The sequence below is a fragment of the Phocoena sinus genome, chromosome 11 (genome assembly GCF_008692025.1).
Source record: "Phocoena sinus isolate mPhoSin1 chromosome 11, mPhoSin1.pri, whole genome shotgun sequence".
Classification (NCBI taxonomy): Eukaryota; Metazoa; Chordata; class Mammalia; order Artiodactyla; family Phocoenidae; genus Phocoena; species Phocoena sinus.
The window spans coordinates 68230845-68247247 of NC_045773.1; the positions used below are offsets into that span (position 1 = coordinate 68230845).

At 41.0% G+C, this 16403-nt stretch overlaps 1 protein-coding gene across 1 annotated transcript in view; it reads left to right on the forward strand.

The window, feature by feature from the left end:
• The window catches only part of DNAH8 (dynein axonemal heavy chain 8), a 323349-nt gene that overhangs the window by 1758 nt on the left and 305188 nt on the right, over window positions 1–16403 (forward strand). Inside the window, exons 2-5 of the mRNA XM_032647945.1 lie at window positions 3330–3824; window positions 3934–4068; window positions 9263–9347; window positions 15595–15746. Of these exons, the coding sequence (XP_032503836.1) occupies window positions 3375–3824; window positions 3934–4068; window positions 9263–9347; window positions 15595–15746 (822 nt within the window). The 5' untranslated portion in view covers window positions 3330–3374. The remainder of the gene's footprint in view (window positions 1–3329; window positions 3825–3933; window positions 4069–9262; window positions 9348–15594; window positions 15747–16403) is intronic.

Sequence of the window (16403 nt, forward strand, 5' to 3'; positions counted from 1 at the left end):
GTGTACTACGGTACAATTAATGCATCCTTTATTAAGGAACATTTTGGTTGTTTCCAGGAAGTGTATTTGTTTTCTTTATGCTGTTGCAAACATGTTGCATATATGCAAACATGTGAATGCGTATATGTAGTAAGGTAATTTATATTTACTAAAAATTTTTCCATTTCAACTATGTAATCTATTAAAATTTTTGTTACAGTTTTTAGGAATTCTTCTATATAAAACAGCTGTGTACATTTTCTAAGTTACAGTTAAATAATTGCATCAGTCTTTGGGAGTGGTAAGCTGACATTTTATATTTAGAGTTCATTACATTGCCAACTATGATTTGACATTTGAAAACAATGTAGGAAAAGCATCTCAAATGATTTCATCAGAGGAAGAATTCTATAGCTTCCTTAAGCAAAATCTCCCCAAAATGGCAGTAGTAATTTATTTATTTTGAGAGTCTGAGGTATATGATTTACTTTAAAAATGTAAACTGTAACAAATTATTTAGAAATTACTTGTTTCTCAGTCATGATAGCAATTAAAACCTTGTTATCATTTTCTGTATTGTTGGTGTGTACAGACTACTGACCATAAAGACTCTTTATGTTCACAAAATAAGAGCTTATCCTGTCCTTAGCGTGAGATATATATGTCAGCACTCAATTCACAGAGCATAAATTGAACTCTTTACATAAAACATATATTCCGAGAGGAGTATTCTAATAAGTTTTAGAAATTAAATGCTGTTTCCCCCACCACCATCCCCTTAAACAGCTTCACATAAATCCCAAGGAAACTGAGGTAAGGAGACACACATAAGAGGTGGAAAGTATATGTCTGTTATATGTAAATATGTTTACCTGAATTGAGGCTATCGACTATGTTTATTAGATTACCATGGGAGCAGAGTAACTCACAATGACCTCTTTCAGTGTATTTTATTATAAACTTCGGGAATTCTTGATTAGGAGGGAGAGGATTTCCGGGTTTTTGTCTTCTCTTTACACTCTATTTGTCTTATTTTCAGCTTTCTTTCCTTCTTTTTCCCATTCCTTTTTACTTGCTTTCAATTTTCCTTCTCTAAGCCTATCGATTCAGCCTGACCTTAGTCATAGATTTTGTTTAACCTAACTGGTGTTATTCAGGACTACCTTAAGCTTTTTAAGCTTTTAATATCCTTTCATTGCAAGATTACAAAGAGCTAGGTGAACAAGGGGGCAAAACTAAATAGGGCCGTGATGCGATATGATCTGAAGTTTAGAAAGATCAATTGGGTGTGCAGTTGGATAAGATCTGTGAATGTGCTGGATCTTAGTTTCATTATCAGTAAAAAGGGAGAGTTAAGCTAGATGATTTCTAAGGTTTATTTTCTAGTTCTGAAATGATGTGCCATGAATCTTAACTATCTGGAATCTCCAGGGAATTAATTGTGTTGGGTAATAACATTTTCTGAAAATTTAATCTGTGAATCTGTGCCAACACTTAAGAAATAGTTGTCATTTTTAGATGGAAAACTCATTAAGATTTATTGTATACTCCCTTGATTTCTTTAACAAAATGTCATGATTCAACTTTAGTCTTTCCTTGATGGCTTAAATAATAGTGGCTCTATACTGGCTGAAATAACTGTGTGTCTCTAGAAGGAGCATTTATTGCCTATGGAGAAGCTCTCCGGCCCTACTGAGCTCAGTCAGTACATGTGTTTCACCATTTATTGAAATTAAAGTAAATTTTGCTTTCGTTTCAGAAACCAGACAACAATGCCTGTTGATATCCTTTGAGAGAAGGCACGATTCTCTTATGGAGTAAAGTAAATTGTTTGGCAGAATTCAAAAGCATAGATTTGAGCAGAGTGACAGGTAGTTGATAGGACTTCACTAATGTGTATCATCATAATTATTCTTGAGTTATTATAGATGGCACAACCAACTCCTCTAGGCCAATTTCAAGTGTAAGAATGTAATGCACACACAACTCCTGGGTATTGTAGATCTTTATTGTGCCCAATAATAACTCAAGAGACGTTTACTTAGTTACTATCCAAGCACATTTGCTCTTGTGTGAAAAAGCTAGACATTAGATTGTGGCCAAGAGTCAAAGACAAAAACCAGGATTTATAAAAGACAGAGGAGAGAGGGATGAGAAAAAAAATACTTCAGACAGTTTGAGAACATTGGTCCTTGTTTGACATCTTGGGTGTGGGTAGATAAACTGGTTAGCTGGCAGCTAAAAGGTCAGTTTGGGTCTTTCTGTTCTTGAATAGGCCAACCTTAGCATATCAAAGAAAACAATTTCAGCTGTTTATAGGTCCTTTGGAAAACCTGGTGAGGGCAGATGTCAGGTGCAGGTTACAGGCTATCTCTGTCTGATGGAGGGCTGCTGGTGTCCCTTCATACGAAGCACTGTCTTACTTAGGCCAGGTCTGCACCAGTGTCCTCAGAATTTCTCACTAGAAAGCCTCTTTATCTTCTTTTGAACTGTCTGCTTTGGAATTTGTTCTTTTGTTCTTCAGGTATTTACTGTTATACTGGTTTCTGGATCTTAGCCATATCCCAAACTCCTATTTATTTTGATGGAGGCTTGATTATTGTCCTAAATATGATTTTTTTTCCTGTAAGTAACATTTTGTCCCATTCCACTGGTGCCCCCTAATTTTCCTTGTTATATGCTCATGATAACTTCCACACTCCTTTACAATTGGAGCTTTTCTGATTGGGTAGGTTGGATTTATGCTTTATATGATACCGTTGCTTCAGTAAATAGTCACAATCCCATTTTAGCATGAATTTTATGTTTGGACTTGGGATATTCATTTTGGCTTCCAAGAGTATGTTTTATGCTTTTTGGGTGGTCCTGGTTATGCTCATATAGATGAGATGGCTGGACAGTTGAGTGTCTGATTGGTGAATTGTAGAGTAGCAGAGTTCCCCCAAGCAAGGAACATCTCAGTCCATGTAGTTCTTTGCTTGATCTCTTGGATAAGTATCCTGGTGTTGATCACCAGTTGGTCCTGGAGTACAGTCGCTCTCAATCTTTTTTCAGCCCTTTTTCCATACCTGAGGACAGGTGTCCTCCCATCAATTGCAGTGGTTACTTATAGTTTGAAAAAGACCCTAGAGGTGTGTAGGTGTAGGTGTGTGTGTGTGTGCGCGCGCCTGCACGCGCTGTCCCACTTTAAAAAAAATTCTCTCTCTAGCCCTATAAACTTAGTTTCTTTAGATAATGCAGTATGAGAGAAACAGATAATTTTGCTACCTGTCTAGCTTCAATGGGAGGGATAAATTAATACATCATACTCAATTTATTGAACAATTAAAAAAAAATTTTTATAATCCTAGGTTTTGAAGTTTTAAGGTGCTCTGCAGGTGGAAGGAGTGGATAACATGAGCGCTGAAGAAGGTGACCCACCCCCTCCGGAAGAAGAAGCCCCGTCCTCTTCGGGAGAGGCAGCACCTCCTAGCTCAGAAGATGTTGCCCCTCCGGATCCAGGAGATGAGGCTCCCCCGCCTCCGGAAGAAGAGGCTCCTCCTCCTTCCAGTGAAGAGGCCCCTCCCCTCCCAGTAGAGGCATCTGAAGAAGATACTGTCTCTCTTTCCGAAAAAGGTCCTACTTCTTCTTTAAGTGATTATATGAATCTCATTCCTTCTGATGAAAGGATAGTTATGCCAGATGAAGATGACCCAGATCTGAGAAGGATTCGACCTAGGCCTGCGCCACGATTGGTTCAGTCAGTGACTTCTGATGTGCTCTCTCAGTCTTCCCGCAGATCATCCAGATATCTCCGAAGTATGAGTGGCATTACAAATCTACAGGAAACATTAAAAGAGAGACAGGTTTTGCTTATAATACCATTTTTATTAAGTGTCACTTTTATCTGAAATGAAATATTTTGGTGATTTTTCTTCATAATTACAATTTTTACACATGGTTTTCATTCTTTAGGCAAGATTCAGAGATGCAAGGGAAAACCGAAAAATGAAAATTGACCCTTCATACAAATATATATTTGAAATTCTATCAGCAAAGCTTGGCCTGGACATAACAACTGTTGAAGAGTTAATTTTGGATTGCCCATCTGTAAGTTTAAGTCTTATTATTTTTTAATTACTCTTTGAGAAGTGATTGGTTGAAGAAACTTGAATCGTTGTGAACAACAAAACATTTAGAAAGAGAAGGTTGGGATTTAACTGAATAGAGAAGAAGCTTTATTTTACGTAGTTATAGCCAATTGGATGATATTTCTAGTTTGGCCTACTATTGTGGAGGAAGGGGAAAAAAGAGTTGGCAACTAGAAATGAGCTAAGATTCTAACTCAAAATGGCTTCAGAAGTTAGAGGGATGGTCAAGCACAGGTAGAGTGATATTTTAAAAGTACGGGTTATATAAACTACACGTGCAGATCATTTGGGTAGAAAAACAAACTGCAGAAATAGAGCTAGGGAACAGTGACTACTGTATGAATATAGTCGAAAACAACGAGGTGATTACCGTGCGTCTCTGCGTGCCAGGGAGAGCCCTGGATTCTGCCTACTTTTCTAGCATAATTATTAACAGTTCCTCCTTTCACTCCTAAAAGGGTCCCAGTTTCGGATGATGAATTTATATGGTCACCTTAATTATAGTAATGTATGATAAACTGTGACTGATAGCGGTTCCCGGAAGCACTGTCATAGCTTACTTATAGCTCAGGTTCTAAATTTTCAACAAAATTACTGTGAGCTGCTTGAGTTTTTGTCAAGTCTAGGAGTGACCTGGGCTGGAGCTTCTACAAGACCTGCGAGCAGGTACATGCTGGTGGTGAGCTGATCGTCCCACTGAATGCAAGGGTGAGAGAGTTGCAAAGGGGGCGGCGTTGTGGTGAGGTTGCCATTATCAGGGTCCATACTCCCTGTTCTTGCCCAGTGAACTTGGGCAAAACTCTTTAGCTTGCTCTAGGAGCGAAGAGTCTGTGGAATGTTTCCTAAAAGAGCCTCTCCGTTGCTCGATGCAGTATGTTACCAAGTTCTGGAAGTTGTCTGCCCTTCATTTCTTCCAGGACCCTTATAAAGCTTTAGAACTGGCAGGCCCCTGACAGTTGAATGGGACTGATCATTTTCTTGTTCCCTTAGTGTGTTACAGTGACATGGGCATGTGATTGATGCAAAGAGATCGATAGCTCTGAGCTATTTTAACGGCAAAGGATAGACAACCTTGGAGATGTGTACATAAAACAAGAGGTGCCACAGCAAGCAACTGGAAGTAGGATGGTTTCCCGGGTCACCAAAGTTCCCTGTAGGAATGTGCATGGGGCTAAGGATGGCTTCACAGGCATGCGGGCTGTTAGTTGAGTAGGCCCTTGTGCTGAAGGGCCCTACCCTTGGATAAATGATCTCCTGTTGCCATCTTAAAATTATTAATAATTTCTAAACAAGTGGTTCTGAATTTTCATTTTTCACTGGGCCTCACAAATTCTATAACCTTCCCTGGCTATGGATGATACCACCCAATGGCAACAGGATTCTCTTTGCCACTCTCAATTGTTTTTGTTTGTTTGTATTGTTTTTTCATTTGTTTTCATCTCTCCTGGCCTCCCTTCTCTACTATTTTGACTCCTCTGGTGACTCTGGTTATGTGTCTGCCTATTCTCTAGGTAGAAGAAAGTGATGCAAAACAACCTTGCACACATCACTGAGCAGATGACCAAGAGAGGAAGGGAAGGCCAATTTCTAAAAAATGTGATTCTCAGTAGGCCCAGGCTTCAAGCCTGTCCCAAGGACCATTCCTGTGCTTGGTTAGGGAAGAAACCATATAGGTATTCAACATTGTTGCACCTGAAAATTTCAAGGCCACATATTTGGCTAACTTCACAATTGGAATCCCACTAGCTCTGCAAAAGATTTAGGCATAGACGTGGGGACTAGGCAGTGCCTTCAGAGGAAGACTGCTGCTAGGACTAAGCTGGGGAGATGAGTATCTACAGAGGTGATATTATCACCCTTAAGTATTTGCCACCTGGTTTTCTGGGCTGGCATTCTCTACTTGGAGGAAGTCTCTCTCACTGGCTAGCATGCTGACCAGGAAGTGGGAGTGCCCAATGCCTGCAAACCCTTCCATTTGTCATTCCTGGGGCGTGCCTTGGACTTTGGGTCTTTGTGGTTAGCTTCTTCCTTTAAGGCTATCATGGACCAGGCCAGACACTGCTTAGGCTGCAAGGAATGGGAAATCAAGGATTAAGGGAAGAGTCAAACCGGGAAAGGTGTTTCCTTAAGAGTTGCTGGTGAATTGCAAAGCCACAGTGGAGGGAAGATAGTAAGTACATCTAGGATGGAAACCAATGTCAAAATCTGGGAGAGATTAGAGTGCTCATTTGATTACATGGACAGAGCAAGAACATGTAGTAAATTGGCATCGCGATTAGTGGATGGGTGAGTAAGAAGTTGGAGCAAGAGGTGGTATGTTTTGTTATGGTTGTTTAGGTAACTGGGTGTGTGGAAAAGTTTTTCTTTTGTGTGAGGCCTGTTGCACAATTCAGAGTGAAAACAGTTCATTAAAGGCTCCGCAGGAGGGTAGACAACAGAAGAGGTGGTGGTTATTTTGTTTGCCTTCAGATCCATTCCCGACTGTGCTCCACCCTGCTCTGTGGCCTGGAAGGCTGACCCTTCTGGAATCTACCACATGGGCTCCCTCATCCTCTGGTTTCCAAGTGGCTCGGCTTCTGGGAGCCACCAGCAGGAGATTGGAGGGCAGAAGAGAAAGAAGCCTGATCCCTCCCCACTTGGCCACGTTTCTGCCAGTGTCCTCCCGAGCAGTCCCTTTCCCCCAGCTCCAGCTCTCAGCCTGCTTCCCGCTACCCCATTCCCCCCAACGCCCTCCCTTCCAGGCCTTGAGGTGGTACTGGTTTTCCTCTGTTGCTAGTCCTGTGTTGCTGCTAGTGCCACAGCTTCCCTTACCCTGCTCTGGCCTCTAGAAGTAGCCTCTTTAGGTTTCTTCAGAGCCTCTTTGTTACGACTCCTTTGCTTGCCAGGACCCTAACCAATGCAGAGGTTTCTGCCGCATTGGCATTCAAGCTTTTGCTACTTCGTGTGTTCCTGCTACTTTCATTCAGCGCTGCTCATGATAGTCACAGACATTACTTTCCTGGCTTACATGATAGTGTTTTCCAAAGTCAAGACAGCAGCAGCACAGTTCTGTGGAAAGAGAGCAGATCTGGAGTTCCCGGTTCTGCACTTGTGGGTATGTGTCTTTGGGTCCTTCACTCAAATTCTTTTTATTTTTATTTATTTTTAATTTTTTATTATTATTATTATTTGGGCTGGGCTACACAGCACATGGGATCTTAGTTCCCTGACCAGGGATCGAACCTGTGCCCCCTGCAATGGAAGCGCAGAGTCTTAACCACTGGACCACCAGGGAAGTTCTCAGATTCTTTTTATTTATTTATTTATTTATTTATGGCTGTGTTGGGTCTTCGTTGCTGCGTGGGCTTTCTCTAGTTGCGGCGAGTGGGGGTTACTCTTCGTTGTGGTGCGCGGGCTTCTCATTGCGGTGGCTTCTCTTCTTGCAGAACACAGGCTCTAGGCACATGGGCTTCCGTAGTTGTGGCACATGGGCTCAGTGGTTGTGGCTCGCGGGCTCTAGAGCACAGGCTCAGTAGTTGTGGCGCACGGGCTTAGTTGCTCCACGGCATGTGGGGTCTTCCTGGACCAGGGCTCGAAACCGTGTCCCCTGCATTGGGAGGTGGATTCTTAACCATTGCACCACCAGGGAAGTCCCCTCAAATTCTTTTTAGCTTTAATTTTCTTTTCTGCAAGAGGGGCATAATAATGCCACCTTACCTAGTGCAAGGTTGTGGTGAAACTCAGATGAAGTATTTGTAAAATATTACGTATTATAAGTGAATTTTTAACTGCAGTCATGATTTCGGCCCACGACGGTTTTCACTCTGCTGGCCTCAGGAGTACAACATGTCTAAAAGACAAGAATTCATTACGTTTGATATTGAGTTTTTTTTTTATCACAGTCATGCAGTCTACTTTTGAGAGTTTGGATGCATTCAAAGCTGATGGGTCATAGAAGTCACATACAGCCTGAAAGTGTGGAACTGGGCAAGAATAGCTATGCTGACAGCTTCTGTATCTTTTAGGTGGTAATTATGCAAGAGAGCCAAGTTTACGTGTGAGATGGAAGAGTAGAAAATGAAGGGATAGAATTTTGCGCATCTCCGTGGCTCCATTTCATCTCCCAGGGTGGTGGTTCCCAAACGTGGTCCCAGGACCAGCAGCAGCATCACCTGGACCTTTTTAAAAATGCAAATCCTTGGGTCCAGCATTCTTTATTTTTAAGACGTCCCCTAGTTGCTTCTGTGATGCACACAAAAGTTTGAGAACCATTGTCCAAGGGTGAGAGGCTTTGCCAGACCTGAGATACTTCCTACAGGAATAGGTCAGTAAGTGAAGCGAAACCCACTGCCCAAGAGAGACACTTATGTATGCAATCAGTGGGGCTAGGTGAAGGGGGGTCAGTAAACTTGTGTTTCCCTAATGATGTGTGAGAGTTTTTGTTTATATGACCTAGATATCTACTTACTAAAGATAATTATACTGACTCATAAGTAATTCAATTCATGCTCATAAATATGGAAGACATTATATTAATTTGTTTTTATATTAGTTTGGCTACCATATAGGTCAAATTATAATTGCTGAAAATATAATTACTCAAATAATTGGTCAAACGAAACAGTTAGTTAATAAGGCAAGTTTTACTGTTCCACAAATCAACTTTTAAGAATAGTTTCTCTTGGGAATTCCCTGGTGGTCCAGTGGTTAGGACTCTGTGCTTTCACTGCCAAGGGCGCAGGTGCAATCCCTGGTCAGGGAAATAAGATCCTGCAAGCCACCCAGTGCAGCCAAAAAAAAGAGAGTAGTTTCTCTTAACAATAATTCTTTATGTTTACCTCAAGTTGGACTCACCTATTTACCCTTATAAGATGCTGTGAGGCAGGGTTAGGTAAGTGGAGGCCCACTTATATATGTAGATAAGTAATGTAAGTTTGGAAATAGAATTCACCCTATATTCCATGATAATTTTGGAGTTAAATTAGTTCGGATTCTAATCCTGCCTCTGATGTACCTGCTTCTGTGTACCTTGAATAAACTCTTTTAGCCTCATTTCCTTTATTTACAAAACTATGAGGACTAAGGTATGTAAAATGCTTAGCACAGGGCTTGGTTCATTTTATTATAGTTTCTTAGTCATTTTATTGATTATCATTTTCTCTTTTGTTTAACAGCTGGAAGCATTTACTCGTTTTTTTATGAAAGATGGTTGTAAGACATTGAAGTTTTTGTACCAAGAAGGAGATGTACCTGGTCTTGGTAAGGATGTTTTGCGAGGGTAACGTGCCAGCTATTCATGAATGAATGTCAAAGTGCAGCATATCTTTTCTCTTATACATAGACAATCCTATATTTATAAAGAAAATTTACCAGGAGCTTACAAGATTGCTGTAAGGATTGAAGAAGAAAGCATCCTTATAGAAGTCATTGACCTCTCCTGGGAATACACATTTTCACTAGAATTGAATTGCCTTTTCCTTGAAACAGGTAGAGCCATTTTGTACACGTGTTGTCAGATGACTAGAAATAGTCATGAAACCACCCGAAAGCACAGCAGTCACTCCCTGTGGTCCTGTGTCAGTATCTTGTGTTTGCTGCAGCTGGCAGTGGAATATCTGGCTTTCCCTACTTTTCACGTTATTCCAAAAAGAATTGATACTTTACCAGGTCATTGAACTTTTGTCTTAATAACTAGGTACACAGATCATCCTTTGGTTTTCGACTACTTATCTTATAAATCTTGTGGATTTTACCGTGTCCCCTCTGTTAGTTCTTTCTTGCTTTCCTCCTCTGCTGCTTTTTTTTTTTTGCGGTACGCGGGCCTCTCACTGTTGTGGCCTCTCCCATTGTGGAGCACAGGCTCCGGACGCGCAGGCTCAGCAGCCATGGCTCATGGGCCCAGCCGCTGCGTGGCATGTGGGATCTTCCCGGACCAGGGCACGAACCCATGTCCCCTGCATCGGCAGGTGGACTCTCAACCACTGCGCCACCAGGGAAGCCCCCTCCTCTGCTGCCTTTAAGCTTAGGCTCCTATCTCATGCCTGCCCCAGTTTTCCAGATTGAAAACCAGTATCTCTGTTACCAGATTTCCTCTCTGAAATCCATACTACTTATTCCTGCCAAGTAAATCTTTCATTGTCCTGTTGTTGGATTGAGTCCAAACTCTTTATTTATTCTACTAAGGCCTGTCATAACCTGGACACACAGTACTTGTTTAGTCTGATCTCCTATTCTGCCAAACATGAACTTGCTGCTCTCTCTAAGCCAGTCTTCATGGTTGTCTGTCCACACCAGTCATTTCCGTGCCCTTTTCTCCACCCTCCTAAGTGTCTCCACCCAGCCAAATCCTACCCCTCCTCCAGATTGCCTCAGGCATTCTCTTTACTTCAGAGCCTTCTCAGAGTGTTCCAAACCACATCCATCACTATCCTCCAAACGCCTGTCTCTTTTAAAGTTTGCATTGTAAAATACACCACTTGATCACGTTCTTCTGTTTTCATCTAATTGTTTAATATATATGTCTTTCTTCACCAACAAAATATGTAGACTCACAATTAGTGACTATGTCTGCTCTATTAATCTTCTGTCTCTCACAATTCTTATGCTGGGACATTATTGTAAGGTCCAAATTTTCATAATTCATTAAAAATTAAAAGAATAGGGACTTCCCTGGTGGCGCAGCGGTTGAGAGTCCACCTGCTGATGCAGGGGACACGGGTTCGTGCCCCGACCTGGGAAGATCCCACATGCCGTGGAGTGGCTGGGCCTGTGGGCCATGGCCGCTGAGCCTGCGCATCCGGAGCCTGTGCTCCGCAACGGGAGAGGCCGCAACAGTGAGAGGCCCGCGTACTGCAAAAAAATTAAATAAATAAATAAATAAATAAAACAATAGCTGAAAATATAGAAAGGTGAGAAAATATCTACAATTAGAAGAAAAATTAAAACTACCACCCACATTCCCACTCACTTGGAATAATCAAGTTAACTCCTTGATGAGTATCCTTCTGTAACTTCTTTGGTATATATATATGTGTGTGTGTGTGTGTGTGTGTGTGTGTGTTTATTTATTTCCCTCTCTATGTATTTTGATATGTATATGTACAGTATGTATGAGATATGTACATATATATACACAGTATATATACCACTATGTATATAGTTTTATCTTCTGCTAGTTTTATCTTCTGATCACTAATTTAGATGTTTGTAACGACCCAAATTATAAGTATTGCTGCAAGTCTAAGACATATTCACGGTTCATTGACTCCTTCACATCCAGAGTTGCATATATAATATGTAGAGTTGGATCCTATTTTGCAGTATATATGTATATATACTGCTATACATATATATATTTGGGGGGACACATTCAGTCCATAGCATTTATTGTTATCCTATATTGCCTCAAACCTTCTTTGGAAGAGTATAGTATAAATAATAATAATGAAACTCTCAAGTTTTCAGCCGAAAAAAAAAAAAAAGTATCATTTTCAAACTTATTGGGCCAAAACAAGAATGTAGAGCTAGTGAGAATATTCCTTTTGTGCCAAGATTACACCAGACAGACAGAGCTCTCCAGGATGCTTCTGGATGACTAGGTAAGTTTGAGACGGGCTCTCTGTGCCTCCACCTTTCCACAGCCTACGGCATTCTTGCTGCCTTTAACCAGGAAAGCAATCACCTCTTTTATGGCTCACAAGTAGCATCTCACTTACGCCAAATGTGCTGGAGGCTGGGAATGCTTTGTGGTTTGCTGACCTTGTACCCACTCTGGTGCTTTGGGTCGTTCTTTGTCAAAAGTTATGAAAGTACAAGACAGATGAGAAGGGGGACGTGCATTCTTCAGCTGGAAGAGTGACCAAGTAACTACAAACTGCTGCCCTTCCTGGGATCGTGCTGGTCACTGCAGACTTCAGCAGCCCAATGACTTGTTCCTCCAGACAGCGCCTATGCCTATGCCTTGTTCACCCAGACCACCAGCCCTGTGGGTCCTGAGGAGGCAAAGCTTGATGGGGAGTAGGCAGGTACTGGATGAGAGTGTAAGGGGCCAAGGTAGGACTGAGAAGGAAGCCACTTTCCCCATTCTCAGTGCCCTGCTGGATTCTAAGACCCCTCTACCCTAACAATTATCTTTCTAAATAGCCTTGGTCCAAACTTGGGAGCTCAGGGTGGATTTCAAGTCAGTGTCAACAGTGTGAAACTTTCCATTTCTTCTAGACAGGTTATCCTGTGTATCCTGATATATGGGTGAGAGTATCCCAGACCAGATGTTGTTTTCTTAAACTGCAGAGCTTATCACACCCTCCATTGACGGTGTGCAGACCCCTGGGCCTGCAGGGAGGAGGAGATCACAGATAGACACTGTTTGACACACTGGTTTAAAGCTTGGTCCTGGAGAGGGTCAGAAGTGAGGTGGTGAAGGCAAGCTCCACTCTTTACTCGCTGGGTCACACTGGGAAAGTTATTTCACCTCTCCGGGCCTTGGTTTTCTCATCTGTAAAATGGGAACAGTAATGGAACTCACCTCATGGGATTGGGAGGACCGTGGTTATGCTGGGCTCAGGGCAAGTGCCATGTAAACTTTGCCTCACTCCCTAAAAATGTTTTGTCCTCCAAGATTATAGTCCAGTCTCAGAAAGAAAAAGGAACTCAGTAGCCATGAGAGTTAGTTCAGCCTTCTCTTATTTTCAAAAACATTGCATTTCCTGTTTGGGGACCATGTCACCCAAGATATGCTTCTTTTTTTTTTTTTTTTTTCAATTCAATTGGACTAAGAAAAAACAATTTATAGATGCTTTATAAAAATGTAATCCAACTCTATATATTATTCTATGGTAGCTTTTAAAAATTGATAATATTGTCTTCTCCATGCCACTGATACATTTCCACAATTAAATTTTAAACAGTTGCATTGTACTTCATTAGGCTGAGACAACTATTAGGTTCAAAACTTATTATTAGAATTTAGGTTGTTCACAACTTTTTTCTCCTTTAAACAATGCCTCAATGAATATCATTGAAGCTAATTCTACGTGGATTAGGAAGACTTTTTAGGAAGAATTCTCAGGAGATCTGCCAGAAGAAAGGGTAAACATACTTTTAATTATTATTTTTGCTATTTCCAAAAATAATATATTTATCAGCTTGGTGAGTATTCCTCTACACGTCTTACTTATATGCATGTGCTAACATGTAGACACTTAGTATCATTTTAAAAATATGATCATATAACACGTTTTATTCTTGACTTACTTTTTGGACTTGACAGTATAACCTAGACATTTTTTATGTTATTAAATATAGATTTATCTAATTTAAAAGATGCTGTATAGTATTCTTTAGTGTAGCTGCATTTGGATTTTTAGAAGCCAGGAATATGTTCAGCTGTGAGTAATGGAAATCCTAATAGTAGCTTAAACAAATAGGGAGTCTGTTTTTCTCTCATAACTGGGCAGGCAGTGGCTAGCAGTGGTTCAAGTGCTCAGTAACGCCATCAGAAACCCAGATTCTTATTTTATTTCTGTTCTGCCATTCTTTTTTTTTTTAATTTAATTAATTAATTTATTTGGCTGCATTGGGTCTTCGTTGCTGTGTGCGGGCTTTTCTCTAGTTGCCGCGAGTGGGAGCTACTTTTCGTTGTGGTGCACGGGCTTCTCATTGCGGTGGCCTCTCTTGCTTTAGAGCACCCGCTCTAGAGTGTGGGCTTAGTTGCTCCACAGCATGTGGGATCTTCCCATACCTGGGATCGAACCAGTGTCCCCTGCATTGGCAGGTGGATTTTTAACCACTGCGCCACAAGGCAAGTCCCCTATTCTGCCGTTCTTAACACATTGCTTTGTGTTCATATTAGTTCCACATGGTTGCAAGATGAAGTCTAGACATTATGTACAGGTTTTCATCATGTAGGAAAGGGGCCTACTAGTCACACCTCTCCCCTTTATCAGGAAAGCCCAAGATTCTTAATGTCATATGACTACCCTAGGGGCTAGGGAGGCTGAGAAAGCAGTTGTCTCCCTGAGAATGTACAGATTGCTAAATGGGACAAATTCAGGTTCACTTATCAAGGAAAAAAGGGAGAATATTAAGGGTAAAGGTAATTCTGCCAACCTCCATGAATGAGCATTTGAGCTCTACATTGCTGCATACCATGTCTCAGGGTTCTTTGGCTGTAAGCAAGGTGCAGACTCTGGCTTAGGTAAGCAAAATATTAAAACATTAGGGTGGTTCACAAAATTTAGAACTAGCTGAACAATCAGGCCTTGGGAAAAATAGGAATAGAGCATTTCCATAGATTTCAGGGCAGTTTCTTTGGATTCATCAGTAGATTGACCTTGCTCAGATACCCTTTTATCTTTGTGTCTCTGCATTCAAGGTTTACAGTCTTGCAGAGAGTCTAATTAGTATAGTTTTCATATGTGTACCCCTGCAGGGCTCTGAGACTGGTGTCCTCCAGAATCCCCGGATGGGAGAAATTCCCCAAACCCAAAGGAAGGGGGGCTGGGCAGACAAAAGATGTTTATGGTTTTGTGATAGGGATGTAAAATTTTCTTAGATCATATTTCAAATTGGTTATGGTTGTGAACAGGAAGACTGTTGATTGTTTGCTTATTAATACTGCAACCAGGGACTTCCCTGGTGGTACCAGTGGTAAAGAGCCCACCTTCCAGTGCAGGGAATGTGGGTTCGATCCCTGGTCGGGGAACTAAGGTCCCACAACTAAGCCCACATGCCACAACTACTGAGCTCACAGGCCTCCACGTGATAGCCCGCGTGCTGCAAACTACAGAGCCCACGTGCTCTGGAGTCTGCATGCCACAACTAGAGAGAGGAAACCTGCAGTCCACAACTAGAGAGGAAACCTGCAGTCCACAACTAGAGAGAAGCCCACACGCCACAAAGAAAAGATCCCACATGCCTCAACGAAGATCCTGTGTGCCGCAACTAAGAACCTACGCAGCCAAAAAAAATTAAAAAAAAAAAAAAGAAAGAAAAAATATTGCAACTAGCTATCTAACAGAATTCTCATATTTTAAAATAGTTTTTAAACATCGAAGAAAGATTTCTAATGATACATTTTCATTGAAACTAGTTCAAGGAAGGATTTACTATAAGTCGGGTGCTATGAGAGTATGTAGTGGGGGACAGGATCTTCTTGGGGGAGTCAGTGAAAGTTTACCTGAGAGGTGGCATTTTGGTTGAGATCCGAAAGATTAGCAAGGATTAAGGAGGCAAACGGTTGAGAATGGGATAAGAGAAGGGTTTGCGTGAAAGTCCTGCCTGAGGCCAGGCCAAAAGGAGCAAAGTGCAGAACTCAGTGAAAGGCACCCAAGGAGGCTGCAATTTAAGATTTGCAATTACATCCTTTTGTAGACAAAAAATTTTATTCCATAATTATATTGAAAACTTCTTAAAGTAAAGCAAGGAACAAGGGTGTAAGATCCACAGTAATTTATCACATTTGATCAGTCATGTAATCGTATGCTAAGTTCTTGACTTTTGTTTTCAGAATGTGGTCGAACTATTGCTGGAGCAACCAAAGGGGCAAAAATGATGAGATTGTATATAGACAACGCAGCCCCAGAGAAACTAAAAGGAGTGTGTGTAGTTTTTGTTCGCTGTCGCAATGATGTCCCTATAAATACTAAAAATATTCATGAAGTATGTTTACATTTTTTTCAAATATACGGTTAAGCATTTTTGCCAGCTTTACTGAGATATAATTGACATATAACGTTATGTAAGTTTAAGGTATACAAAGAATTGATTTAACACAGTGTGAAATGATTACCACCATAGCATTAGCTAACACCTCCATTGCCTCACATAATTACCTTTTTTTCTTCTTTTTTGGTAATGACATTTAAGATCTACTCCCTTAGCAACTTTTAAGTATACAATACAGTATCGTTAACTACAGTCACCATGCTGTACGTTAGATCCCCAGAACTTATTCATCTTATAACTGGAAGTTAGTACCCTTTGACCAATGTTTTTTCCATACAAATTTCTGGGCAGAGGGCTAGTTTCATTGCTTTTTACCTCAACTGACAGAGTTTTTCTCGTCCCCTTTTCATGGACAGGGCAACTGTCCACCTAGAACTTTCTTTATGTAGGAGGCTCAGTTTCATTTCCCTCACATTATATGGACTCCAGGCCATATCTCCTTCCCTATGCAGAAATTAAAGCACCAGGGAAAGTGTTTACTTGATGAGCAAGTATGTGAATGGTTAAGTGTGGGCAGAACATAAGTTTGTTGATTTTAGAACCTTAATATTCACCACTTAAGTTTTCCTAATAGTTTATAAGATATATTGT